Source organism: Catharus ustulatus, chromosome 1 (genome assembly GCF_009819885.2).
Source record: "Catharus ustulatus isolate bCatUst1 chromosome 1, bCatUst1.pri.v2, whole genome shotgun sequence".
NCBI classification, from domain to species: Eukaryota; Metazoa; Chordata; class Aves; order Passeriformes; family Turdidae; genus Catharus; species Catharus ustulatus.
Genome location: NC_046221.1, coordinates 52,917,308 through 52,943,806, shown reverse-complemented (window position 1 = coordinate 52,943,806; position 26,499 = coordinate 52,917,308). Strand labels below are relative to the sequence as shown.

General features: G+C 40.0%; 1 protein-coding gene across 1 annotated transcript in view; it reads left to right on the top strand.

The window, feature by feature from the left end:
• The window catches only part of CNTNAP2 (contactin associated protein 2), a 1,181,910-nt gene that overhangs the window by 1,047,482 nt on the left and 107,929 nt on the right, over positions 1 to 26,499 (top strand). Inside the window, 1 exon segment of the mRNA XM_033052691.1 lies at positions 19,449 to 19,623. Coding sequence (XP_032908582.1) covers positions 19,449 to 19,623 — 175 coding nt within the window.

Sequence of the window (26,499 nt, the reverse complement as noted above, 5' to 3'; positions counted from 1 at the left end):
GAGCGATCATACAAGAAAATGAAAACTCAGCACAGACGTGTCTGCAACAACCTACCTCGCCCTTTTGAAAATCGAGATAATTGCTTATTATCATTATTAACTGCCTTAGCACTTAGGAGAAAATGAATATTTTTCAACAATACTGTGTATTGTATTCTTTATTCTCCCTGCTGAAACCCAGAGTTGAGGGAAGATTGATACTTAATCTGCCACAGTTCTTCACAAACTCCAGGAGCAGGAAATGAAATAAAACAACCATCAAAGAGAAAGTGGGGTCATTCCTGCTTGTGCTTCATTTTATGTCAATGGGAATGTTACAATTGAATCTTTAGAAAGGTTATTATCAGCCTCATATCTGGTTAGCAAAGCTGACACAAAAGCAACAGTGATAAAGAACAGTAGCCTCTGAACTGAAAGCAATAACACTACAGACAGGGTGTTTTGTTAAACCTCTGGTCCCAGGGGGTGATATACATATATAAATAATGGGTTTTATTTACTGAAGATATGATATTTTCAGTCACCAGTGGTAGCCATAGTCACTCTACTACCATGTGATCCATGTTGGGTAAAAAGTTTGAAATCCCATACTCAGAGCCCATCCTAGCTTTTGTCTGCCTTCATTTAGAAAAAAGGTTTATTTAAGCTCCATTTGAGGAGTACCAGCTGGGTCTGCCATAAAATATGGCTTGCAAAACAAGCTAGCCCTGATGTTTAACACACTGACAATCTCTGATGTATTTTATTTAAGTAATAAATAGTGTTTAATTTAATGACATTACATATTACCCAGGAGAGTAATTTAGCAGGTCATTTTTAACATAGTGATAAAACTTGGAGTAATGGGATTGAAACTGCCACTTCTGGAGGTTTGTGTTGGGCAATACTACAAATTTAAGTTCCATAACATGCATTCAATTTAGATTTATCAAGAGTTATTATATCTCATGTTTAATTAAAATTGGTTTATTTATTGCAAACACTTACAGAGAACTAGCTACAGAGCTGTGTCTGCACATACCAAATTTGGCCTCAGAAGTGCAAAGCAGTGTTTCTTCAATTCTTTTGAAAAGCCAAATTTGGATTAAATTGTTCCTTCTGTATCGCTTGGTCACTATAGGAGCACTTGTGCACCTTTATCCCTTCCAGTGTGAAATTGTGATGGACATGGCAAGGAAAGGAGATACTTGATGAGGATACATTCCCTGAAAACTATGACTCTCAAGTGTACTGCAGATTAGCTGATGCCCTCATTGTCTCTCCAGAGAGCACGTTTTTAGGGATGTGTTGGGGCTCTGCTCATGAGTAATCTGCTTCTGCCAAAACCCCAGCCACAACTCTGGGACAGACCCAGAGAGTGGGTTCTCACTGGCCAGACAAGTAATGGCTGCAGTTCTACAGGCCAAGAAGATAAGGAGACCTCCCTAGATGTGCAGAATCCAGCAGTGACATAAGAAATAGTAACAAGGCTGTAAAAGAAATCAAACCAAACAGGGGAATGAATGTACAGAACATAGGTTTAACTCACTTGCTCTTTGGATCAATGTTCCTATTTTTTGTGTGATGGAGACCAGAGAAACAGGCACAGATGAAGCAATGTAGGTAATGCAGAGAGGAACACTTTTATTTGAAGTTGCAGCAGAAAATGGCCTGTAACAGAAAACACTGTAGACAGAACAAATACCAGACAAATGCCACTGCAAAGCAATTGGTTTCACACACTTTGCTATTCGATATCCAAGTCAAGTTTTTCTAGTCTCTGACAGTTGGAGAAATCAACAGTATCCAAAAATTGCTTGGAAGAAGAACAGCTGATATTCAGGAACCTGCCCAAACAACCAGAAGAGGCACAAGTTTCCTTGTCCTTAATCACACAGCAACGTTTTAGGTTTGTTTTGGGGGTTTTTTGAGACTTAGTTTTAGACCCTAAGGAAAACTGAAGTGTTTCTAGTGTTTCTATACCATGTCAGCTTTTGAGGGTTGAAATTATTATCATTGAGGCTGAAGTAAAAGGATTGACCATGTCCCCGATCCTCCTTTTCTCCAGACTAAAAAGCCCCAGTTGCCTCAGCTGCTTCTCATCAGTCTTGTGCTCCAGACCGTCAGCATCTTTGTTGTCCTTCTCTGGACACATTCCAGCACTCAATTTCTTTGTTGTAGTAAGGAGCCCAAAATTGAACACAGGATTCAAAGACCAGCCTCACCAGTGCTGAGTCTTAGTCCTTCTGGTCATGCTATTCCTAATAAAAACACTCTTTCTAAAAAATATCTATTTTTCTTGAACTTTTTTCTTTTTCTGTCCCTCTCTTTGGTAGATGACAGGCTCTGTTTGAGGTTCAAATGGATAATGGCCTTTAGGGAAGGTACCAGTTTATCTCCCTCAACCTTTTTGCAGAAGGCACAACATATCAAAATACTGGCACATTTGCTTAGTAGTTTTTGCCTTAGACAGGCCTATGTTTAAGTTCCATGAGGATCTAAAGCCAGAGTCCTTCTTTTCATTAAGGGGAAATTCAGTATTTGGAGTGGGTGCCTCTCTGATAAACATGCTAACCTGCCAAACATATTAGAAGTCCAAGAACTTTTCCTTTTTACCTTTTTATTTCTGCTTTTCCTTTCTTGAGGGGCTGATAGCAGCACTCAGTTATGAGGTTTCCTGGCTGCAAGCCCAGAACAATTGTTTGAAGTCTGGATTCTTTCTGGGCAGAAACCTGTGATAAAGTCACCTTCGAACAGAACATCAGATCCATGTCAATATCTTGAGTTTTCTACACTTGATTATTACCCTCCCTGAGTAGATGACTTGTCATGTTTCCTTTCCAGTCATTTTGATTTGTGTTTTCCTCAGGACTAAAACTTGTGGGAACAGGAGAAAAGGTTTAATCTTTTACTTTGAGAGGTTGGTCTGCTAAAGCTTTTCTGTAGAAATACACAGAGGACTTAAGACATACAGAAAACTAGGCATTAATTTTACACCCAGGAGGAAAAGCCATGGTTGCCATGTTGTTTAAAGCTTAAGAAAATCTGTACAGAGCTTTAAAAAGCTTTGTGTGTGTGCAGGTTTTTTCCCCAGGCTTTTAATTCAAACCATATTTCTCTTCAATTGTCATAATATCAGATAAAATTTCTTATAACATTAAGTTGAATAAGCTTAATAGATTTTAGAGAAGTGGCATATTCAACTTGTAGAAGGACTAAAAGCTATTAAGGTCAATATACCATTTCCTGATTTGCATCTATCATCAGTAGCAGAATATGTCCTATCCATTTTTAAAAGTAATTTCCATGCTATAAAATACTAGTTCACATCTGTAGAGAAGAACTGCATCTTCCCTTAAAAGTAAAATCTGGCACACAATTCTCCTATTATTCTGTATTTTTGAAAAGCATTCTATTTAAGTGATGAAACTGGAGTAAGATGAGTTTGGTTGTGAAACTGCAGTGGTCTGCATATAAATAATCATCTGATTAAAGTTGGTTTCATTCTTTCTCAAGCCAAAATATACAGATTTGTGGATGAGACTGGGGGTGGGAAAGGGGGCAATGGGATGAAGGCACAAAAACTTCCCACTGATACTCATTTTCAAATCTAAAAAAGTGGTAACAGAAGAGGAAAAATGCTAAGGTAGAAGCTTATTGTTTTGGTTTGGAGGACAGGGGTTTGCCAAGAAAGGCAGGAACCTTTCTTTGAAATGGAGAATGTAAACTCCCACCCTCCAAATTATTATAATTTGGAAATTAAGGGGCTTTTAGGCAAAGATATGGCAATTAGGAATAACAGTTTTTTACTAAGAAAATTAAAATAGAAATACGGTACTACAAAGAACAAACCCCAAACACTGACAAAGTCAGAATACAACCTGACACCCTGTCAGGCAGGGTGTTGGTAGCAGTCCCATTAAATGGTGGCTACAGTCCCCTTGCAGTGACAGATGTGGTTCAGTTGAAGCAGTGGTCCTGTAGAAGGGTGCAGTTACTCTCCGAAGGTCTAGTGATGATGTGGAGAAGTCCGGTTTTCTTTTGAAAATCCAGTGGAAAAGGGTTCCTTTGGTGTCCAAAAATTCCAGTTTTTATCTTGGTAGGAAAGACCTGGCTGGAGCATCTCCCAATGGGATGAAGTAATTTTATCAGTCGTGCAGTGGGACTCAATGGGCCATTAGCAGAAGATAACTCTCTGGAGGAAGGATGGATTGTGGAAAGATAAAGAACAATGCCCTACTGGTTTCAATGAATGGCCCATTAGCAGAATATCTCCCATGGAGATAAGGATCACTGCTCCACCTGGTCTTAACAGATGGTGATAGATACTTTTGGTTACATCCTGTATTGTAACCCAAGACACTTATGAAGATGAAGACTAGGTTTTTCATTATTATGGTTTTTAAAGGGGGAAGAATCCAAATTACTTTGCAAATAATCATCTTTTACCTAGACTTACCCTTTGAGTTAGGGGTTGTTTGCTCTTTCAGATATTTGAAGAATAGAATAGAATAGAATAGAATAGAACAGAAATGTACTGATTTGCTAACCTGTATCTTTTCATTCCCTGAAGGGACAGGCTGCTAATATTGTTTGCAGAGTCAATGAAATGGTAAATAGTTCTGAACCTGGTTATGATACTTCTAAGTTCCTCTGTCCTCTGATGTGGCAAGCATTATCAACTGCCTGTGAAAGTAAAAAACTTGCCTTAGTGTCATGGTGTCTCTCAAAAGAAATAGTGCAGACGTGTTTGCAAAATAAGACTTATTTTTCTCAGCAAAACCACTACTATCATAAGTGTAAGCCAAAGAAATTGCATAATTATGCATCAGATGGGGGAAAATACACCAAGCAACTAAGAAAAAATAAAAACAAACAATGTATTCAACACAGCAAAAAACACAAAAAACCTCCAACAAACACAGAAAAAAACAACAGACAACAGAAAAAACAACCTGACAGCCAGGTTTAATCTGCAAAATAAGCTTTCAATCTCTGATATCCTTTTCTCAATAAATATTTGTTGACAGAATTGTCCTCATGCTTCTCATATAAAGATGATGGTTCTTTCCTTCATGTGGGCATTTGAGCCTTTCACTGAGCCATGACATTTTTTTAGAGAAGTCAATTAGCCCTTTTCTGAAGCAGGACCTGTTGCTCTCTCTCTGCACAATTCATACATTTTTAGGTGCAGCTGGAGTAATCCACTTTGCTGCCACCCTATTCCCAGCCCTTGTTACCTCAGCATTCACAGCAGCTGGCTTACTGTGCTCAGCATATGGGAGAGAAAGAACATTTTGCAGGTTCAACTGTTCTTCTAGAAACTCAGTAATGAAATCAGAAATGACAAGGCAAGCTCAGCGGTGACCAGAGTCTGAGATTATTTTTTGCTAATCCTTTGTTGGCTTTCATTCAAATTCCCAGAAAAAAATAAAATTTGAATCAGTCATTAATTAGTACTTTTTTTATTCTTCCTAGTTTGCTTGTTTGGAGTGTTTTTGGGGGAGGGATTGAGAAGGATGGAGTGAGGAAGAGGGAATGTGGGGTGAGAATTGCTATCTTTATGTGGTACTCCGTTATTTGCCTGCACTGTCACTGTAAAAGTATAAGTTTCTAGAGAAAATGAGATAATTTCATGAAAGGTTACAAAACACTGTGAAGAAATATTTGCTTCAAAACAAATTGTAAAATATTTGTCATCTTTGACAAATTTAGTGTTGCTAGATCTAATATTTATGTATTTATATATATTTTTATCCATAAATAATATTACCACATTGTGTTCGCCAATTTCAAAATGTTTTGACACTCATTTAATGACTTCACTCAACACCAATGCATTTAGATAATGCGAAAATTAAGAAGTAAATTTATGAAAAATTATTGTCAACTCTTGTATCACAGGAATGTGTCCAAATTCCAACCAAGTTTTGTACTTTGTTTCAAGCTTCCTCTTGCGAACTAATATTGTAACAGTGTTTTGCTGCAAATGTTGACAATCCTACAAAATCAAGATTCAAACATGCTTTATAAAGGAAGAAAAAGAAATGGTATTTTCTTCACCTCAAAGATCTTGGACTCTGGAAGTATAAGGCATAAGCAACGTGGCCAGGGTCATGAATGCTAAAAATGTCAGAGCCAAGAAACTGAATTTAGAATGACTAAATTTTGGGCACAATGCCTTTACCCCTAGTCACCGTCCATTTCAGATAAAAATCTTCACATGCAAGGGATTCCTTTTGTGTTCTGAAAGTCTAGCTTTAGATGTTCATGTTTTTCCCACTCAGTGCCACACTTTGTAAAATGGCTAAAGGCAGTTTTAATCTGCAATCTTCTGTTGTTATAAGCCAGCTGAAAGTCTTTACAAGTCCAGATTTCTGGATGAATGTTTAGTAGAGAGACCTTTAGGATGAGAAAGACTGGCAGATGGAAGATAGAAGGCAGGAAAGAAAGAAAGAGAGAAGAGAGAAAGAGAGAAAGAGAGAAAAAGAGAAGAGAAGAGAGAGAAAGGAGAGAAAGAGAGAAAAAGAGAGAAAGAGAGAAAGAGAGGAGAGAAAAGAGAGAAAGAGAGAGAGAGAGAGAGAAAGAAAGAAAGAAAGAAAGAGAGAGAAAGAAAGAAAGAAAGAAAGAGAAAGAAAGAAAGAAAGAAAGAGAAAGAAAGAAAGAAGAAAGAAAGAAAGAAAGAAGAAAGAAAGAAAGAAAGAAGAAGAAAGAAAGAAAGAAAGAAAGAAAGAGAAAGAAAGAAAGAAAGAAAGAAAGAAGAAAAGAAAGAAGTAAAAGAAAGAAGAAAGAAAAGAAATTATTTTGGTTCTTTGTGAGATATTTTTCACACCATTTTTTCTTTCACTGCATAGTCTTTTGACTGAGATGGAAAGATTTGAGAAGTAAAAACTGAGTAAATATTCTCACATTTGTGTAAATTGAGTGCAATGCCATGAACAGTAGAGCTATGTCTAAGTGATTTGCAAGAGGTCAGAATCAGATCTCCTGTAGATGCAGAGTTGGGTTTTTCTTCCATAAACCATTTCACCTCCAAAATACTTATTTCATTCAATTTTTACATGAAAATTGTTTTTCATTTTTATGCAAGCCAGAAACATTGTTCACGCTTTCACAGAATAGTTAAGACTGGAAGGGAGTCTCTGGGGAAGTTAAACCTTTGGCATGGATTATTTGTGCTAGATTTTTTTTTTAATAAAGCTGGTATTTTTGTATCAGGATGTGCAATGTATAAATCTTTGTTACATATCTGTAAACTCTGATTGGCTAAATAGTCATTAAAATCATATAAAGGCATTTTAACATATTAAGATTTTTGGTCTCAGTGCTGTTACCACTAAGCTGCAACAGGGGTGCAACAGAACTCTTCTCTTTCCATATGACAATCTATATAGTCTAAAATGATTTCATTAGCATTCTGGTTTAGATTTGTTATTACGCTACATATATTGCTTGCATCACCTGTGTGGAATTTCAAGTATGAGTAGCCAGTGCCTGTTAGAAGAAGGAGAGCTGCAGTTTCCTACAGTAAATTCAACTTTCTACAGGGAGCTTACCTTTGCCCATATAACTGTGCTCTCTGATAACAATAAGTGGTACTAGTAGTAATGTTAAGACTAAGAAACTTTTATTTTTAATTTTAATTTTGTAAGTATTCTTTCTTGTGTTCTTGGATTTAGAACACTGCTGAGATAGATCACAGAAAGGTATTTGGACATAGTGCTAGTCCTTAATGAGTTATTTTAAAGATAAGGAAAAGGCAGGGAATGAAATAAATGCTCAAATGCAGTCATTTGAAAAGTTTCTCTGCCATAGATGATATAGAAATAAGCTGTAAAAGTACTTTCCAAAGACATATTTTTCAGTCAGAAAGAGGAAAGTCTATATAAACCTAGGCATATCAAGCAGTATTTCCAGGGCTGCAGCGCACAGTAGAGTAGATGTTCTAGCCAAGGCATCAGTCTGAGGTAGAACAGTACCATAATGTGAACTCCAGTGGTATTCAGTTCCTTGAGCAATGTAAGACTGGGAGGACAAGGAAGCTCTTAGCTGTTTGAATTTGAAATACAATGTCCGTCTCTGTAATTCAAATTATTTGCAAATGCTCATGTATATAGTTATGGTAGATAAAAACTACATGCAAAGAAAAAAAATACTATGGGAAGTTGGACTTGGATTAATGTTCAGTGACATAAAACTGGAGTGGCGCCATAAGAATTAAGATACAGTTAATTTCACGATTATAAGCTACACTGAGTATAAGCCGCACTTCTGGGTTTCAGCAACTTTTTGGTTTTTTGTCCATATATAAGCCGCACCTGATTATAAGCCGCATGTTACAATACAGAGTGTGATAAAAGGTATCTATTCTATCACCATCTGTTGAGGGTGGGGACAGTGATCCTTATCTCCATGGGAGATACTCTGCTAATGGGCCATCCATTGAAACCAGGCAGGGCATTGTTCTTTATCTTTTCACACCCCATCCTTCCTCCAGGGAGTCATTGTCTGCTAATGGCCCATTGAGTCCCACTGTGTGACTGATAAAATTACTGCATCCCATTGGAAGTTGCTCCAGCCAGGGGGAAGAGCCCAACATTTCTTACCAAGATAAAAACAGAGGGTTTGGGACACTAAGGTAGCCACTTTCTCCACTGGACTCCAGACCAAAACCGGATTTTTCCACATCACCACTGGACCTCCAGAGGGAAAGTGCACCTTGTACAGGAGCACTGCTCCAACTGAGCCACATCTGTCACTGCAGGAGGATGCAGCCACCATTTAATGGGGCTGCTACCAACACCCCTGCCTGACGGGGGTGTCAGGTTGTACTCTGACTTTGTCAGGGTTTGGAGGTTGTTTCTTTGTTAGTACTCTATTTCTATTTTGATTTCCCTAGAAAAGAACTGTTATTCCTAATTTCAATATTTTTGCCTGAAAGCCCCTTGATTTCCAAATTATAATAATTTGGAGAGAGGGGGTTTACATTCTCCATTTCAAAGAGAAGTTCCTGCCTTTCTCAGCAGACACCTGTCCTCCAACTAAAACAGCAACTTTTGTTCTTTGTCCATATATAAGCCGCACCTGATTATAAACCGCACTTTGGGTTCGGATCAAAATTTTAGTCAAAATGGTGCGGCTTATAATCGTGAAATTACTGTAGTTTTACTCAACTGTAGGTTTGATGAATATCTGAAGGTTTTATTAATTTCTGGGAACTGGAACATGAACAAAGGAGTCATTGAAAGTATAGTAATTTCACAATTATAAGCCTCACCTGATTGTAAGCCGCACGCCCGGGTGTCGGCAACATTTTGTTCTTTGTCCATATATAAGCCAGACCGGATTGTAAGCAGCACTTTCGTTCACAGCAAAGTAACCAATTTGTAACAATCACATGATCGCGGGTTTTACTGGCAGGTGCTCAATTCACAAGCTCCCCCTGCGTCCCCTCTGTGCCGCGGGCCAGCGGAGACGAAACCTCCACCTTCCCCCCTGCTGCGGGGCCACCAGGAGGGAGCCCCTGCCTTCCCCCGTGCTGCTGGCAGGACCCCGCCTCCCCCCACCATGCAACAGAAAAACCAATTTGTAACAATCGTGCTATCGCGGGTTTTACTGGCAGGTGCTCAATTCACGAACTTGGCTCGGCACCGTGGCTCGCACTTCTGGGTTGGGAAACTTCTGAACTTTGTTCATATATTGGCTGCTTCTGAGTGTAAGCCGAACTTCCAGGTTGGGACCAAAATTTTAGTCAAAATGGTGCGGCTTATAATCATGAAATTTGTATATTTCTACAAATAAGCAGTAGAATAGCATGACTTTGTATTAATGAACCTGCTGAATTAAATTATTACTTTAGGCAAATTATTTCAGTTGTAAGTTTCATCAGGTTAGAGGACTAAATTCACTAAAGGACCTAGTCATATATTGTGAGTAAAATATTCTCAGCTTTAGTTCAGAAATCTCTGAAATCAATTCAGTAATAGAAGATCAAACAAAGTAATTCCATGATCTTTGCAAATAACAATGGAATCAATGGCATGAAGAATAGTTAACGTACTACATCAAGAATAAATTGCATCTTACATTTTAATTCTGATAAACATTTTCCTTAGTGAAAGTGTAGCTGGTCTACAAGAACAAATCAGGTGACCAAAGAATCAGGATACTGAGTCCAGATCCATAGCCAAACACGGGTGATTTTAAAGTCATAAAATAGGAACAAAAATATCACTCTACACAGAGAAAATGTAGAGGGGAGAGCTGTGTGAAGATTACCCAGCCATTCCTCTTTTAAAACATCATACCAGGAAGAGCAAACGGGAATGGCAGAAGAAATGGATTATTGGATCATGTTGTCTACATGATATTGGCCGATGCAATGGCTCTGACTCGACAGAGCTCTAGAACTTCATTTCATTGTCCACATACCTAGCCAAGGATATGGAGAACAGAGAGCTACCTTTCCTGCAGTTCACCTCTGCAGCACAGGGAATAGATTTAGTACCACAGGGGAACCAAATTCTTAAGAAAATTCGGGGTTTTTTACGTTATTGTCCTTGTGTCTTTGCCTTCCATCTTGCACAAACACATGATGAGTATACAGTGATTAATGCAGCATTACAGGTGGGGAATGGAAAGTTTAACAATTTTTTGTGCAGCTACAAATATCCACCAATATATACAGGACACAGGACAACAGAGAATCAGATCCTCACAGTAAACATGGTTTGTGACAGCAGCAGGTTCCTGTATTTAATGTTTACCATTCTGGCATCATGGCAGGGTTCCTACGTAGTGTCTTGACTGTGACACAGTGGTGATCAAGTTCATGTTTTACAGGTCAGCTGTTGTTTTAAAAAATTCCCTTGAAAGGACACCAGTTTGCATGCATCATTAAAGCTCCATCAGCACATTACACAGCTCCAGGTTGTAAACCAGGCCAGATCAGGACCTTTCATTCTTTAGATGGATGAATGTAATGATGCCAGCAGTGAAGGGTATGTATCATGATTAGACATTGCGACCAGGAGGTAAGAGTTTTGAAAAATGGTCTTCCAAAGATGATTGCAGGAAACACAGAAGTTACTGGAAACATTTCTGCATCACTGAGTCAGTTTTATTGACCTCACCATTTCACTGATAAATGTGACTGGACTTTTCCCTCAGCAAATATTGTGACTGGCAGAGTAAAGCAAACTTTAGCATCTGTATTTATATCCATTGATCAGTGTCTTGTAACTGTTACGCCACTTGAGAATCTTTATGAAAACAGATAATTTATGATGACAGCTGAGACCTAAGACATGGCAGAAGAAATTGACCCCTACTCCACTACAACTCCCTTCAGGCAGTCCCTCCTGAGCCTCCATTTCTCCAGGCTAAGCAACCCTACTTCCTGCAGCTGCTCTTCGTAAGACATATTTCTAGCCCCCTTCCCCACCTTCTTTGCCCTCTTTGGGAAAGCTCCAGCACCTCAATGTCCTTTTTGAAGTGAGTGACACACAACTGGACACAGTGCTTGAGGTGCAACCTCACTAGCAATAAGTACACTGAGACAAACTCTTTCCTACTCTTACTGGCCAAACTATTCTTGATGTAGGCCAAGATGCCCTTGGTCACCTGGGCACACTGCTGCCTCGTGTATCCATCTGTCAGCCCCCAATCCCTTTCTCCTGAGCAGCTTCCCAACTGCACTCCTCTAGCCTGCAGCAATGTGTGGGCTGTTGTGGCCCGGTGCAGGACAAATAAGAATAATGGTGGTGGGCAGAGAAATGCACAACAGGCATTTCAGTCATTTCATTTCATTTCATTTCATTCATTCATTTCATTTCATTTCAGCAGTCCTAAAAAGTGGGAACATGGGATTCTGGGCAAAGGGATACAGACCCAGGAGGATACAAGATGGGGCATTGAGTCATACAGGGAACTCCAAGGGTCTAAACAATTCACCAACAAGCAAATAGAATTCAGGACTGGAGTTGGTTGAAATTTATTCTAGGGGTACCAAAGAAATCTAAAATATGAAAAATTACCATATATAGTAAATTATATGCGCATTAAATATAGTAAATGTAGTAGAGTGAAGTATAATAGATGTGGCATGGAGTTTGCAGACTAGAGAAAAACAAAGGTTTTAAAAGCATGTTAGCACAATGAAAAATGACACCAAGCAGATTTTTCAGTCAGGAAGAGGCCACTGCATTAGAGTCCTCCCCGCAAAGGAGTGAATGCTGACGACATGCCATCATTGCTCTCTTCTCCTCCAAGCAACCCCCACTCCAGCTCAGAATGAAGCTGTGATCTCATCTCCCCTAAGATTAGCGCTGATGACAGAAAAGTACCTGCTCTGCTTTGAGGTCATGGTTACATCTTTCACAATTAAGTACAACTCAATGCAAGAAACACTGACAATTTTCTTTGACTTCTCAAATAGAAGCTCCAACAGCAAAGTTTGGTTTTCATTATAGCCAGTTCTGTAATGGATCTGAAGACCTGAGTCTAAGGTGTGATTGTTGCTGTACTGATGCCCAAACAGCTCTACGTGCATTCATAGATTCCTCTCAGAACCGAAAAAGAAGAAAGGAAAAACCCTCACCAACTTGATTTGCTGAGCATAATTGTATGGATAATCTAAATCCATTACTTCGTGCCACAGAACAGTTTTTCCATTCACACATCAATCTCCTCTGAAATAGAAGACTATTCTTACATTTTATTCACATAATGGTTTTGATAGAAAATCTGTTTTGCTGCAGATGAGGGCCCTGGAGGTTTTTGATCTATTGTAATACATAAGAGCTGCCTGACACTACAGCATTTGTTCTCTGTGAGATTGCCTAGCAGGGCTAAAACCACTGATGTCTTTTACAGTTCTGGTATTGCCATTATCCATTTCAATGGGGTTTAAATGTAAAAGTTAAATTGATGGTGTTTAAAGCATGAATTTCAATCATACTAAGAAAGAAGATATTGATGGGAGGACAACAAGGGAGCTCTGAACAAAAATATTGCAAGGAAAAATCTGAAAGGCTGTTTACTGTAAGGCCAGTGACTCTATGTTTTCAAGATACAGAGCTGCGTATTAAACTATGCCTGTTCATGTTGTGTAACTCAGGTCAGTGTGTGTTTGTCCCTGTCTGTACTATGGGTCTCCTTCCTTCTTGCTTAGGTGGGACTTAATGGGAAAAATCCTCAAGTCTTAGTTCAGCTTTTTATCTGAGATTTAAGATGTCCCGTTCTCATTAATTGTTTGTAGTAGGTTTGGTTTCATGTGGCTACAGACTATCGTTGTTCTCATAAAAATTATACCTTTGCAATTATTATGCAACCTTCTGTCTGAAAGATGAGTCTTTACGGAGCACTAGTAGAGACACTTTTGTACCATACAAATTACAAAGCACCCTGTAATTCAGGGTTAGGAAAACTGCAGTAATTTCATGACCATAAGGTGCACCGGACTATAAGGTGCGGACTTTTTTTTTTTGTCGTGAAGATCCGTGCCGCACGCAACAAAGTAACGAATTAGTAACAGAGACCCGCGATTGTGGAGTTTACTGGCAGGGGCTCAATTTGGAAACATTTTTCACAGATCGGCGTAGGCTTTCAAAGGCAGCCCCTGGCGCCCTCCCCATGCAGTGGGCCCTGGCACTCCCGCTCGCCCCCGGTGCCGACTGGCACGGTTCGACGCAACCACGGGGTCACCTCCCGCTTGCAGCTTTGTTCCGCCGAGGTGCTGTTCCCCCTTGTGGTTCCACGGAGCCGCTGTGCCGTTCCCTTGCTCGACTCGGCACTCCTGCCATGCCTCCCGTCCCTCACTTGGCTCGGTGCTCCTGCCGTGCCATTCCCCCTCACAGCTCCGTTGTGCCACCATGCTGTTCCCCCTCGCGGCTCCACGGAGCAACCCTGCAGCCCGCCCCTCGCTTGGCTCGGTGCACAGCGGCCCCACCTGCCTGTATCAGCTGTGGCCCCGCTACCCCCAGCACCGCGGTCCTGCTGGCCCCTATCGGTTGCGGCCCTGCTGGTCACGGCACAGCGGCCCCACCGACCTCTATCGGCTGTGGCCCCTCGGCTCAGGCCGCCGCGCACAACAAAGTAATGAAGTAGTAATGCCTCCCTGCCTGCGCTGCTCCCTGTACCTGGTGCCGCCCAGGGGCCACCCCTCACCTCCCTACCTGCGCTACTCCCTGTGCCTGGGGCCGCCTGGGGCCGCCCCTCACCTCCCTGCCCGCGCTGCTCCCTGTGCCTGGGGCCGCCCCCCTGCCTTCCTGCCCACGCTGTTCCTGGTGCCTGAGGCCGCCCCTTGCCTTCTTGCCCACACTGCTCCCTGTGCCTGCCCGCGGCTGCCCCCCATCGCTACTCGGCTCTCCCGTGGTGCCGCCCCACCTCGCGGCTCTCACTTCCGCGGTGGCAAATGTCGCAAGCTTTGTACATCATATAAGGCGCACCAGATTATAAGGCGCACTTCCGGATTCGGGGAAAAATTTTAGCCAAAAGGGTGCACCTCATAGTTGTGAAATAACTGAAAATGAGAAAGTAGTAGGAATGTTTTTCAGGAGCTTCATGAGTTGGATTTTAGTTTTCACAGCAGAAAAGCAGAGCTGTGAGCAACTTTGACACAAATTGAAAACAGAATCATGAAGTGTTACTTGGTGCATTGAAGCACTTCTGTCTCAACTATGACTCTGATTCCTACTTGGATCCAGGCAAACATCCATGGTAGTTTTCTCTGGTGTCGTGGTCAGCAATCGCCTTGCCTGTCTCTGTGTGCTTTGTGTCCTAAGGCTTACAGCCCTCACCAAGAAACATACCATTTTATGACAAACACAGCCATGTCTTGAGGATCTCCACATTTATCTTGAGTTGCAAACAACTGAAAAGGCTTGTCTGGTGTCTTGATTGATTTGCATTTGTGCTTCCATGACAGCAGCATGCTCTGTACCTGTTTAACTGGTTTAAATCAAATTTAAACACTAAGTGAGTTTAAAACAACAGAACTGCACAACAGAGCTGTGGTCTTCATTACAGAATTATAGTTGAGGTTACAAAGAAGAAAGTAAAATTATAATGTTATATTTCAGATAATACAATAAAAGTCATCCTTAGACTCTGGTATTTTTATAAATTAAAAACTTACCATTTCTAGTGTTCATTCTAAATAAACTCCCTCTCCCACCTTCTGTCTGATATTCCTGCTGCCATACCTGTACTCTGGGGTTTATGTTCCAATCCCAGTTTTCTCCATCTACAGCTTGTCAGCCTAAAGTGGGATAAAAATATCTATAGGGTCAATACATTCAAACTACTCGAGGAAAGAATTGTGACAATGTACCAAAGAAATTTTGAGGCATAGTGACTGGCAAAAGTTCCTAGAACAAAATTGTAGTAATGTGTATAAAGTGGATTTTTATACAGTATTTCCTTAAGGAGTTTTTTTATCAAAAGATATTTTTGACAAAAATCATTATTTTTGTCTAGCAAAACATTTCTATTTTACTCTTAATAAATAGTCTTTTCTGCCGAAAGATGAATGTATACTAGAGTGCAAAAACGTCATTTTATCTTCATAGGAATTTCTCATTAATAGTCTTTGAAAATGTCTCTCTCAAGGTGTAGATTCCCCCATTCTATCCACATTGTATTTATCCTCTCACCAATAACATCTGCAACCAAGATTTTCAGCAAAGTCAAATCACAGCATTTTGAATTAAATGTAAAATCCTTAGTGATGGATGTCTTCAGCAGGCTGGATGTGGCTCTAAATAAAAATTGATTCATTTTGTTTCAGTAAAAAGGTGATGATAAAGGTTCCATCTGAACCCACCAGCTAATCTGGCCCTGCAGTCATACTCAGAAGCAGCAGTCCTCCTTGCTAGTGTGCTGTGGTAAAGGTGTGAAATCTTTGCCATAGGGCTGGACTCTGGTGGATAAACCCACAAACAATAGCAATCCTAAAAACCCTGAAATGTCTGACTTGTCACATACAACTCAAAACTACTGCCCTGTAAAGTCAAACCAGCACTTCGGTTATGCACTCTCATAGTTAAGGACTTAACCCACAGTGTTCCCAGCATTGCAGACTAAACTCTATGTCAAATTGCATTTTATTATTTCAAGTTTGCAAGATAATTAGAAACATGTAAACACAATACTGCAAAAAATATAGCTGTTTCATATAACAGCCTCTATTCTGTATTGCAATATTAATTATAATAATTTACTGTACTGGTCTCATTTGGTGAAATGAGGTGGCTGGGACACTTTTCTCGCTGAAGAAAGACTTGTCTCCAGTAGTACTTGAATTTTATAGCTCTCATGCTCACAGTGATATTACTTGTCGTGTGTTCTTCATATCTTAGGCTTACAAGTTTGGTAATATTCAAGGAATGTAAAGCTAAAAACTAGGGATCTAAAATACTTATTTAGGTCACAAAGACAGTATTAAGGGCAGCTAAATTAGCTCCTGAACAGATTGTATTAATATATTCCTGGCTTTTTGTCTGGGTCCTGCTTATTTCATGTGAGTTTCTTCAGCAAGTAAAGTAAAATCTTTTTTGAGGGTTTGCCAGCAGCTGGCATATTTGTAGGTCCCAGGAAAAGAAAGTTGAGATGTCTAGGTACATCTGCAAGTGGAAAAGCATATACAAAGTCCATCTGGACCCTGTATTAACAGATTATTGACAAAGCATCTAGGCCATAAGCAACCCTAATATTGAGAGAGCACTTCTAAAAGTGAGAAAGAGACCTGAAACCATGAATGAAAATAAAATTCAAGATCTTTCTTATCTGTGCTGCTTTATCACTAGTTATATTTTCAGAGAACAACCTTGCAAATAATGTGCAGATGGTTATGCTATGAAGATTATTGACATTTCTATAGAAGTCATTAGTAACATTCAATCTGGAAATTAATTGTAAAAGTTGTATAAGCAACGTAAATAGTAATACATGTTGAAAGCTAGTTGATCTAGTCTAACTGGTAAATTCACAAACCCATACCTGTTTCATGAATGCCTATTTCTTCCCTTTTCACTGTTCAAGTGTGTGTTTACTCCTATTCACACATAAAATCTCAATTACAACTTTCCTCCTGATATGCATTGAAGTACAGTAATTTCACGAATACAAGCTGCACCGTTTTGACTAAAATTTTGCTCCCAAACCGGAAATGCGGCTTATACTCAGGAGCGGCTAATATATGAATAATTTTCTGACATTTACAACCTCAGAAGTGCCAACCAGGGTGCCAAGCCAAGCACCTGCCAGTAAAAGCCGGCATTTCGCGATTGTTACAAATTGTTACTCTGTTGCGCTGCGGGTGGAGCCTGGCTCCCTGCAGGCAGCACGGGGGGTGGGGAGAGAGGCGGGAGAGCTCTGTCCTTCCCTCCTCTGCCGCAGCCCGGGGGACAGACGGGGGGGCCCCGTGCCGCCATCACCGCGGCCTGGGGGGAAGGCAGGGGCCCCGTGCTGCCATCGCCATGGCTCGGGGAGGAGACAGGGGGCTCCGTCCCCACCTGCCTCCGCTGCTGTGGGAGGCGGCGGGGGCTCCGTCCCTGCCTGCCATCACGGGGCAGCGCCGGGCCGGGGTGACTGAGCCCAGTGGCAACGGCGGCCGGCCCCAAGCGGCAGTGCCGAGTGACAGCGCCAGGCTGGGCCACCTGGCCCTGTCGGCAGCCCTGAGCGGGCCGAGCCTGCACAGCCTGAGCCAAGCCAGTAAACCCCGCCCTGACGCAGTTCTGTTACTAATTGGCAACTTTGTTGCACGTGGGTCCTCGCTGTGAACGACAGAGCGGCTTATACTCAGGTGCGGTTTATTTATGGACAAGGAGCGAAATGTTTGCCAACACCCAGAGATGCGGTTTATAGTCCGTGCGTCTTGTATTCGTGAAATCACTGTAAATGGAAAGTTGCTTGTTTTTCCAAATGCCTAGCATCCTTGAGAGAGAATTAAATGAAGGGTATGAAATAGCACTATGGGAAGCAATAGTATGCATGTATTGATACCTAAAAGCATCTGTTAATTCAGATGCTCAATTTAAATTTGAATAGAGATTAATAATTACTCAAATAATAAAACTTCTGACATGGGTATGGGCCAGTGGTATAATATATCCTCATAGTTGATCTTCTCAAGTTTCAGCCATCCTCATTCATATTCATCCAGTGCTAACCCAACAAATAATTAGCATTATCACCTACTTCAGTAATCAAACAATGGAAAATCAATATCTGGAAGTTTTACTGGAATGGAGAGTAGTTTATTATTGTGTTTATTAGCTGGAATACTAATGATTCAACTGTGATGACATCAAGAGTGATATTATAATGAATTTCTGAAACTGGATACATAAGCATTCTTGATGAAACTAGAATGAGCTCTTTCAGTCTCTCATTGGCTTACCCTATCATCTATATCATCATCATAGAATCATTAAAGTATAGCCTGGGTTGGAAGAGACCTTAAAGATATCCTAGTTCCAACATCTCTGCTGTGGACAGGGACACCTTCCACTAGACCAGGTTTCTCAGAACCCCATTCAGCCTGGCCTTGAACACTTCAGGGATGGGGCACCCTCAGCTTTTCTAGGCAACCTGTTCCAGTCCTGCACCACCCTCACAGTAACGAATTTACTTCTAATATCTAATCTAAACCTACTGGTTATCAGTTTGAAGCTATTTCCCCTTGTACAGCCTTGTATAAAGTCCCTCTCCATCTTTCTTGTACCTCCCTTCAGGTACTGGAAGGCAGCAGTTGCGTCACCCCAAAGCTTTCTCTCATGAATTTTTTGATCTGCTTGTAAAGAGAATCTTGCTCTTATATCATATGGCTTTTTTTTGTATTGTAATACTACATTGCACTGAATTTGACTGTCATTCTAGTTAAAGTACAGTAATAGTTCTTGGATGTTATTAGTTATTATATTTCTCCAGTGGGAATGTGCTAGGGGACTATTAGCCGCATATGTTAATTGTATCTGTATTGATTAGCTTCATTTACTGGATTTTCCTGTGATTTAAATTGATAGACTTCTAATAGACATGGTTGCATTTTTAGGAGGGGATGTAGGAGTGTAGAATAATTTTGGAGACAGGTAAGTTACACATGAAGTAATATATGAAAGCAAAACATATGCCTGAAGTTAGGCAGACACCAAATTAGTGTTTCACGTCTCTGTCTGATCTCCCATGAGTTCAGTGTTACTATAATAAACATATAATAACAACATTTGAGTATGACTGGATATGATAAATTCAGAACTTGAAAATAAATTTACCATTTACATGATCTGTCTTCTGAAACATGACACACCATGCCCAGAGAAACAAAACAGATTTAGCAAGAATCAAAGTGCTTGGGTTCTTTCTTTAGCACAGACAGAACTGTAGCATAGATACACCTTAAAATCTTCAACTTTTCAAACGACTTCACGAGACCACTGAAACATGTCTTTCCTGTCTATTCTCTGCAGGGAATTACTGGAACGCAGCTTCTTTCATTACTTCATCATCTTACCTCCACTTCTCCACCTTCCAAGGGGAAACCAGTGCAGACATCTCTTTCTACTTCAAAACATCGGCCTCAGATGGGGTGTTTCTTGAGAATCTGGGGAACACTGACTTTATCAAACTGGAGTTGAAATGTAAGTATAGGCTTCCAATTACTATTCTCAGCAGTTGAAGTATTATGTTGAATAGTAGGTTTCAAAAAATGTGAACCATTTAGTAAAATGTGTAAGCTCTCTAAATCCTGGAAAAACTCTCAAATCAAGCTGCTTGACATGTTTTCAAGTTGCCTTTTGTGAAAGGAGTACTTGAAGTATATTTGAATTGTTTGCTGAGGGGAAAATACAAGGAAGAATTATAGTAATTTCACGACTATAAGGCACATCGGATTATAAGGCAGACATTTTTGCAGCGAGGCTCCGTGCCATGCGCAACAAAGTAACAAATTAGTAACAGAATCCCGCCATCGTGGAGTTTACTGGTAGGTGCTCAATTTGCAAACATTTTTCACAGATTGATGTAGCCTTTAAACGCAGCCCAAAACATTGTCCCCATGCATGGACCCTGGTATTCCCACCCACCTCTGGCTGGCGAGGTGGGGCTCAGGGCGGCCGTGGCTCAGGGCGGCCACGGCTCACACCTCGGGGTTGCTGCAGTTCAGAGCAGCTCAGGGCCGCCACAGCTCGGAGCTGCTCGGGGCGGCTCAGGGTTAGGGGTGGCTCAGGGCAGCTCGGGACTGCCTGTGGCTCGGGGTGGTGTGGGGTTGCCCGCTCCCTCCCTCCTGGTGCAGCTCCTGCTGGCCAGGGGCTGCCCGCGGCTGTGCGCTCCCACCCACCCCCACATGGTTTCTGTTGACCAGGGACTGCCTGTGGCTGCCCGCTCCCACCCACCCCCACGTGGCTGATGCCGGCCGCAGCCTCCCGCTTCCACCCCCCTTTGCAGTTTGGCTCATGGCTCACATTTCTGGGTTGACAAATTTCGCAACTTTGTTCATTATATAAGGCACACTGGACTATAAGGTGCACTTCTGGGTTCGGACCCAAATTTTAGTCAAAAGGGTGCTCCTTACAGTCGTGAAATTACTGTAAACTGGTAACATCAATTACAAAAATGACACTGACCTGAAAAGGGTTTTCAAAATTGCATGTCAGAATTATTTCTAAAAACACTACATCTTCAGCTCTGTGTGCTTTTCTATTTTATTTCATGGTTGCTTTGGAAACAGGGGAAAGAAGGAAAAAAGAGACACTATCCTAATCAGCACTGCAAGGAACCAAAGAGCCAAAAACTTGCATATGATATTTAAAAGCTATTTAAAAATCTCATAAAAATGAATCTTTATCAGCATTATCGGTTAATAAAATCACTGATCTGAAAAAGACCATATAATGACACCAAGAGTCAAGACAATTTTATTATTCAAACCATTTTTAATGGCCCAGGAGCAAACTTTTCAAAGAAAGTGCTGAAATCCTCAGTCGCAGCTGAATTCTGCGTAGGGAAGTAGAAGTATTTGAATTAGGGGGAAACAAGTTTTATGTCTTCTTTGTTCTCCCCTGACCCTACCATAAATAGGAGCAAGGAGAGGTCATCTGTGCTATGTGTGGTTGTTATTATAGCCTCTAGGACCACATTACAGCATCCCTTCACTCGATCACCAGTGCACTGGGAAAAGCATGTGTGTTTTCTTTTGCTGCAGGAGCTACTCATGAATGCCAAGGATTCAGATCTGAATGTTGATGCACAAAAGTTAGTGAGTTATTAATGCTAATAGAGAAGTAAAGTAGTTGGCTTATGGATTCTCAATGAGTTATATTTTTTATGCAGATTCAATGTGATTTTCATACACACATTTAATTTGAAAACAGCCATTTTCAACACTTCCCAAATTTTAAACACACAAATCAGAATGCAGAAATTTAGAAACTACCAAAACTCCTTCAAAATGCATTTAAAAGCTCCTTTAAAGTGCATTTGAATTTTTTTCCTCCAGGTAAGAATAAAATGCCAAGTTCCATTTCAGTGACTTTTTTTTTCTTTCTTTCTACAATGAATTTAGTTCACATTTAGTTCACGTTGCTTAATCCAATTTCTCTAATCTGCAACTTGTATGACTCAAAATAGCTCCTATTGAGTCACAGGGAATAGTCTTATTTGTGTTTCCAAGGGGCAAGGCTTTTTAATAGTAAAGTGGCAACTATTTCTAATTTCCCTTTGAATTTAAGTTAGGTGGGCATCTTCAGACCCTCTTGCTCTTGTACTTTATGGAATGTATTCTCAGCCACAGCAATCAGACCAACCATGCTGCTGGACACTTAGCTAAAAAGTGACTTTACAGAGACTAAAATTCTTTTGAGCTTATCTCAGGGTAAATAATAATCATGTTTCAGTGGCTCACTAAATAGATGTACCAGTTCAAGAAAGCGTCAGTGTGTTCAGAGTATCATTAAACAAGACTTTAATTTTAAACCTATGCCTGAGGTCCCCTGACTTTGCTGAGACCTGGTATATGCATAAATTTAACCTCTGCCTCATGTCCCTGAATCGAAACTTTAGATTATAAATTCTTGATGGAAGAAGTTGAAATATCATCTGTAAGAAAAGATGAAAAACAACTGTAAGAACTATGCAGACTTTATTTGCTAAAAAGTATGAAGCAATTCATTCAATATAGTTGCATTCACTACTCTTTTTGTCTGGAAACTATTGCTTGAAATTTTCAGAGCCCCAGGAAAAGGTCTTTCTGTGATTTAACTGTTCTACAGGTCACAACTGAAAAAGTGCTGAATACTGTGGGTTCAGTAACAAAGAGAAACTCACCCTCTCTTCTGAATCACACATTTATTAATGAATTATTGTTTTACGCATATTTTGGTTTGTTTTGTTCTAGTCTGCACCTATACTTTTCTGTAATTCATTTAAATGAAGAGTAAAGTTTGAGAATTTCAGAAGTACCTTACATGGCTCTATAGCTGACTCTGTTGCTTCTTAAGCCTGTTTCCTTTTTATAGAAGTCCTGTAAAATTAATATGTGAATTTGTTCCTTAATAGGAACAAAAACTTACGTCAGTAAGGTAATTACAGAATTATCCCCAAATTATGAAGAAGCTTTCCTTTGGCAAGCTTTTTAGCTACCTATCACATTCTCTAATAGAACAGCTATTTTGTATTAAATGTTTGTTACGTAATGACCACCACCACATATTTACTAAAAGCTGTTGTGCTTCACACAGTGAAGCTTTTGTCTGCCTTCTAATACAGGTACAGTTCTCTCTCATTGGAACAGGATGACTTCCTACAAAGGCTGTTCTTGATTTCTTTACTTTTTACCATTCCAAAAGGAAACTGTTGAAATCAGCATCCCGCATGTACAAATTTTATTTTCTTTTTCCCTTATGTGTAAAGTACCTGTATGTACCTGTAGTATATGGTTAATGATGTATAAACTTAGCTCTGTAGACCAGAAACTGAAAGGTTCTATAGTATCCAGTATTTTAATCAGCTTACTGCACTTGGTGAATGCAGTAGGGAAACAAATCATCCAGTCTATTAAAATTCTTAGCTTCAAGTCTCTGGAAAGGAGTTTGCATGTTTTATTCTGAGCACAAAAGTTGTTACTAGGAACACTCATTAAATTATTTTACTGCATGCTCTAGTTGAATCTATTAATTCTTAACTGTTCTACTGTCTTAGGATCTAATAATTGCACAAATTTTCTAACTCTCCAGATTCATATGAAAAAGAGGTGACATTTGCAGTATCTTGAGGAGTAACTTCAGGTGCCTTCAGCAAAATCTCAGGTTGCCATCTCTCAGGGGCAAATAGAGGAAGGAAGGGAAGACCATGTTGCTTTGATTTCAGAAATAGCTTTTCCAAACAGCTGACAAGGAACAGTGCCAAGAAAAAAACAGGGATACAATGCTACTATGAATGTGGTTGAAGACTATAGGTATTTGATTTATCAAGCAACTCCTCTGTCAGGCTTGTAGCTGTCATTATGCATGGGACAGGTGACAGAGATGTAGAATCACCTGAAGCCTCCATTTTAACATACACCAGTAAATCTACAGAACCCTATTATTTTAATTGCTGGCTGGTCAGCTGACAATGGTTAGGATTGCCTAGAAAGGTGGCAGTTGAATAAGGTATTAATTTTGCTGTAAGGCATGGCTTCCTTTTCTGGTCAGAATTTCCAGATGTTTTTAAAATTATAACTGGTTTTTAGAGTGAGAAAGAGAGGGTGCGTCCTCTTTTAGAGCTTTCCTATATGGTTTTGTACAATTATGAAATATGGACTGAAGATTTTAGAGTTATGACTATGAAAATGTAGCTACTTGACACCTGAGATACTTGTCAAATAGATCACATTTGAATTTTCTGTTCAAGAGATACTCCAAGTTTTGGAAAAGATGCATTCCTGAAAGCAAAATTTGAAGAGGGCATATTTGTGGTAATTTGGGAAGAAGCATCTACCATCACTGTTGCCAGAAAATTCTCTCAATGACACATATAATTCTAATGAGACGTTCTACTCACTTCTCTAGCTCCTCTCATCCCGGTACCTCCAAGCAATCCACTAATGAATTATGTCTCAATCTTACTGCTCTGAAGTAAGTAAACAGCAAGTCACTTTTGCAAAAGAAAAAAAAAAGAAGCTTAGAGATAAAGGTCAGCTTGTGTTTGATCCTGGCATTAGCATGTAAGAGAGGAAAGATATTTCTTATTATTTTTTGTAAAAAGAAACATTTATAATCACTGCATTCAGGGATGTCACTTGACTGATAATCCTTAAAAATGCCCTAATAGTCTCCCCAAGGAGTGATCACAGAACTTGGTAGCTGTGAAAGGGATCATGTGGAGTAGGTTGTTAATGAGAGCAGTGGCATGGCTTCAGGATGGGTGTACTTGTTCTGCAGGCTGGGGATACTCATAGCACTCTAACATATGACATTTGCACATGGAAAATCCTGTACTGCTTCTGGTGCTCAGTTGTTTCTGCACTACTTAGTTGAGACATAAGTAAGTCCTCCAAATTCAGACAAGAATGAATGACAGACTAGGGACCATGATTCCTATGGCTCTTTGGTTCTGCCCAGCCAGTGTTCATTGCTCCAGGCTGAATGCTCTAATACATAACTGATTAATATATTTTCTTGCAAATTTTATTAACTCCATCACGTCTTTCTCCAGAGGCATCCTAAAACGTAATTCTACCATATCAATGGGTTGCCCGCATGATACTCAAGGTATCAAATGTTAAATACAGCTTATGTTTTCCACCACTTCGCTTTTCACCTCAGTAGGGAAACCAGAGTGACTTTCATTGTTTCTTTTAATTGAGTTGTTATTTTGTTTTCCTAGCAGAAGATCACTTTTCTGTAAAACATCCCCCTAGGAAAGCATGTTGCATTAGCCACATGTCAAAGAATGCATAGGACACTGAGGAATCTCTTCATCCCAAAGGCCCACAAGAAGTTATTAAATTAAATAGAAAAAGGTTATTATTCTTCAGGGAAATTTATGACCCAAATATTTTTTACAACAGTACTTGCAAACTCTCATCCTGTTCCAGAAAAATATGAAAATTTCAAACAAATAGAAAGAAAAACTGGTGTAAAGAACTGCAAGCACCATTCTTTGAAAGACAAGATTCTGTTTCAGATGAGGCAGATGATGCAGAAGTGCCTAATATTCAAACAAACCAGTTTATGACATCTGGGAAAACTAGTTCCACCTCTATTTTGTTCTGAATTAGCACATGGGGATAAGTACCCAGTATGGCATGTGGGAGCAAGCCAAAAGCAGCGAATAAACAATCCAGCTGGGGAAAAGGCTAAAACTGACAAAAGGAAAATATTAGTCACAGGGCTAAGAGAGGAAATTAAGGCCATCAGTAACTCTTCTGTATCCACCATGGACTTTAGCAGTCTGTAGTTACAGGTTGTTTTACTTTGGTGTCCCTCAATGTCAATATGGCATTTGTAACCCTTCACTATGCAGTGCATCCCCTCAGCATTACCCCTCTCCTTTCAAGGGTGATTGGACACCTTTCTCATTGCCATAAATGCCACTTTAAAAGTCGTTTTATGTGCAGTGTCTTATAAATCAGCTCACACAAAGTTCAAGGTAGGAACCAGACAGCATTCAAAGAGCATAGTTGTCCCTGACTTTGCACTAAAAACATGCAATACATGGCAAACCACTGCTGGCATTACCACTCAGTAGTTCATCTCAGGATTTGTTACCTTCTTCATGTGTACTAATCATCTGTATGCAGAAAGTAAATATTTACTATGCTGCACAAAATTGCGAGATGCTATTAGGCATATGACAGAAACAAATCTTCTAGATCCTTGAGTTTAGATCCTCACAGTAACACACAGACAAAATGCATAACCTATGTCTAGCTCCCTAAATTTATGCAACTCTCTATTGAAAATAGTTTGAATCTTTGCCAGCTAGAGAACTGTTTCAGACTCATGTCAATGTTTTTTAGAAGTCTTCTAATTCCTAACAGTTTGATTTGCATCTTTTCTTCACAGCCATGCATTTTGTATCAGTATTGTTCTTTGGCTTTCAGTTCTTGGTATTTAGTCTCCCCTTTCATGCTTATGGTGCAATCAATATTGTCTCTCAGTTTTTAATTGCTATCTCAAGCAAGATGAACTCATTTAATCTCTTCTCATATTTTCTCTTGTTCCATTCTCTGGTTATGCTAATAAGGTTCTTCCTACTCATCGCTTCTTGAATTCTTTCTTAAACACAGGTAATCCAAACTATCCACATTAATTCTGATAATGGTTTACTAGTGCCCTCTACAATTACATTAATTCTTGTGCTGCCCATTTGTCATAGGAATTTTGGCTGATTGCACTGTGATACTGTTAGCTATGTATTATTTTCTGACCTCTCCAACCTTGTATTACTGGCAAAAAGAATGAATAGATATATGCTGACTTCTTGTGCAAAGGTATTTATTATAATACCAAATATGACTTGACCCAAAGCAAATTAGAG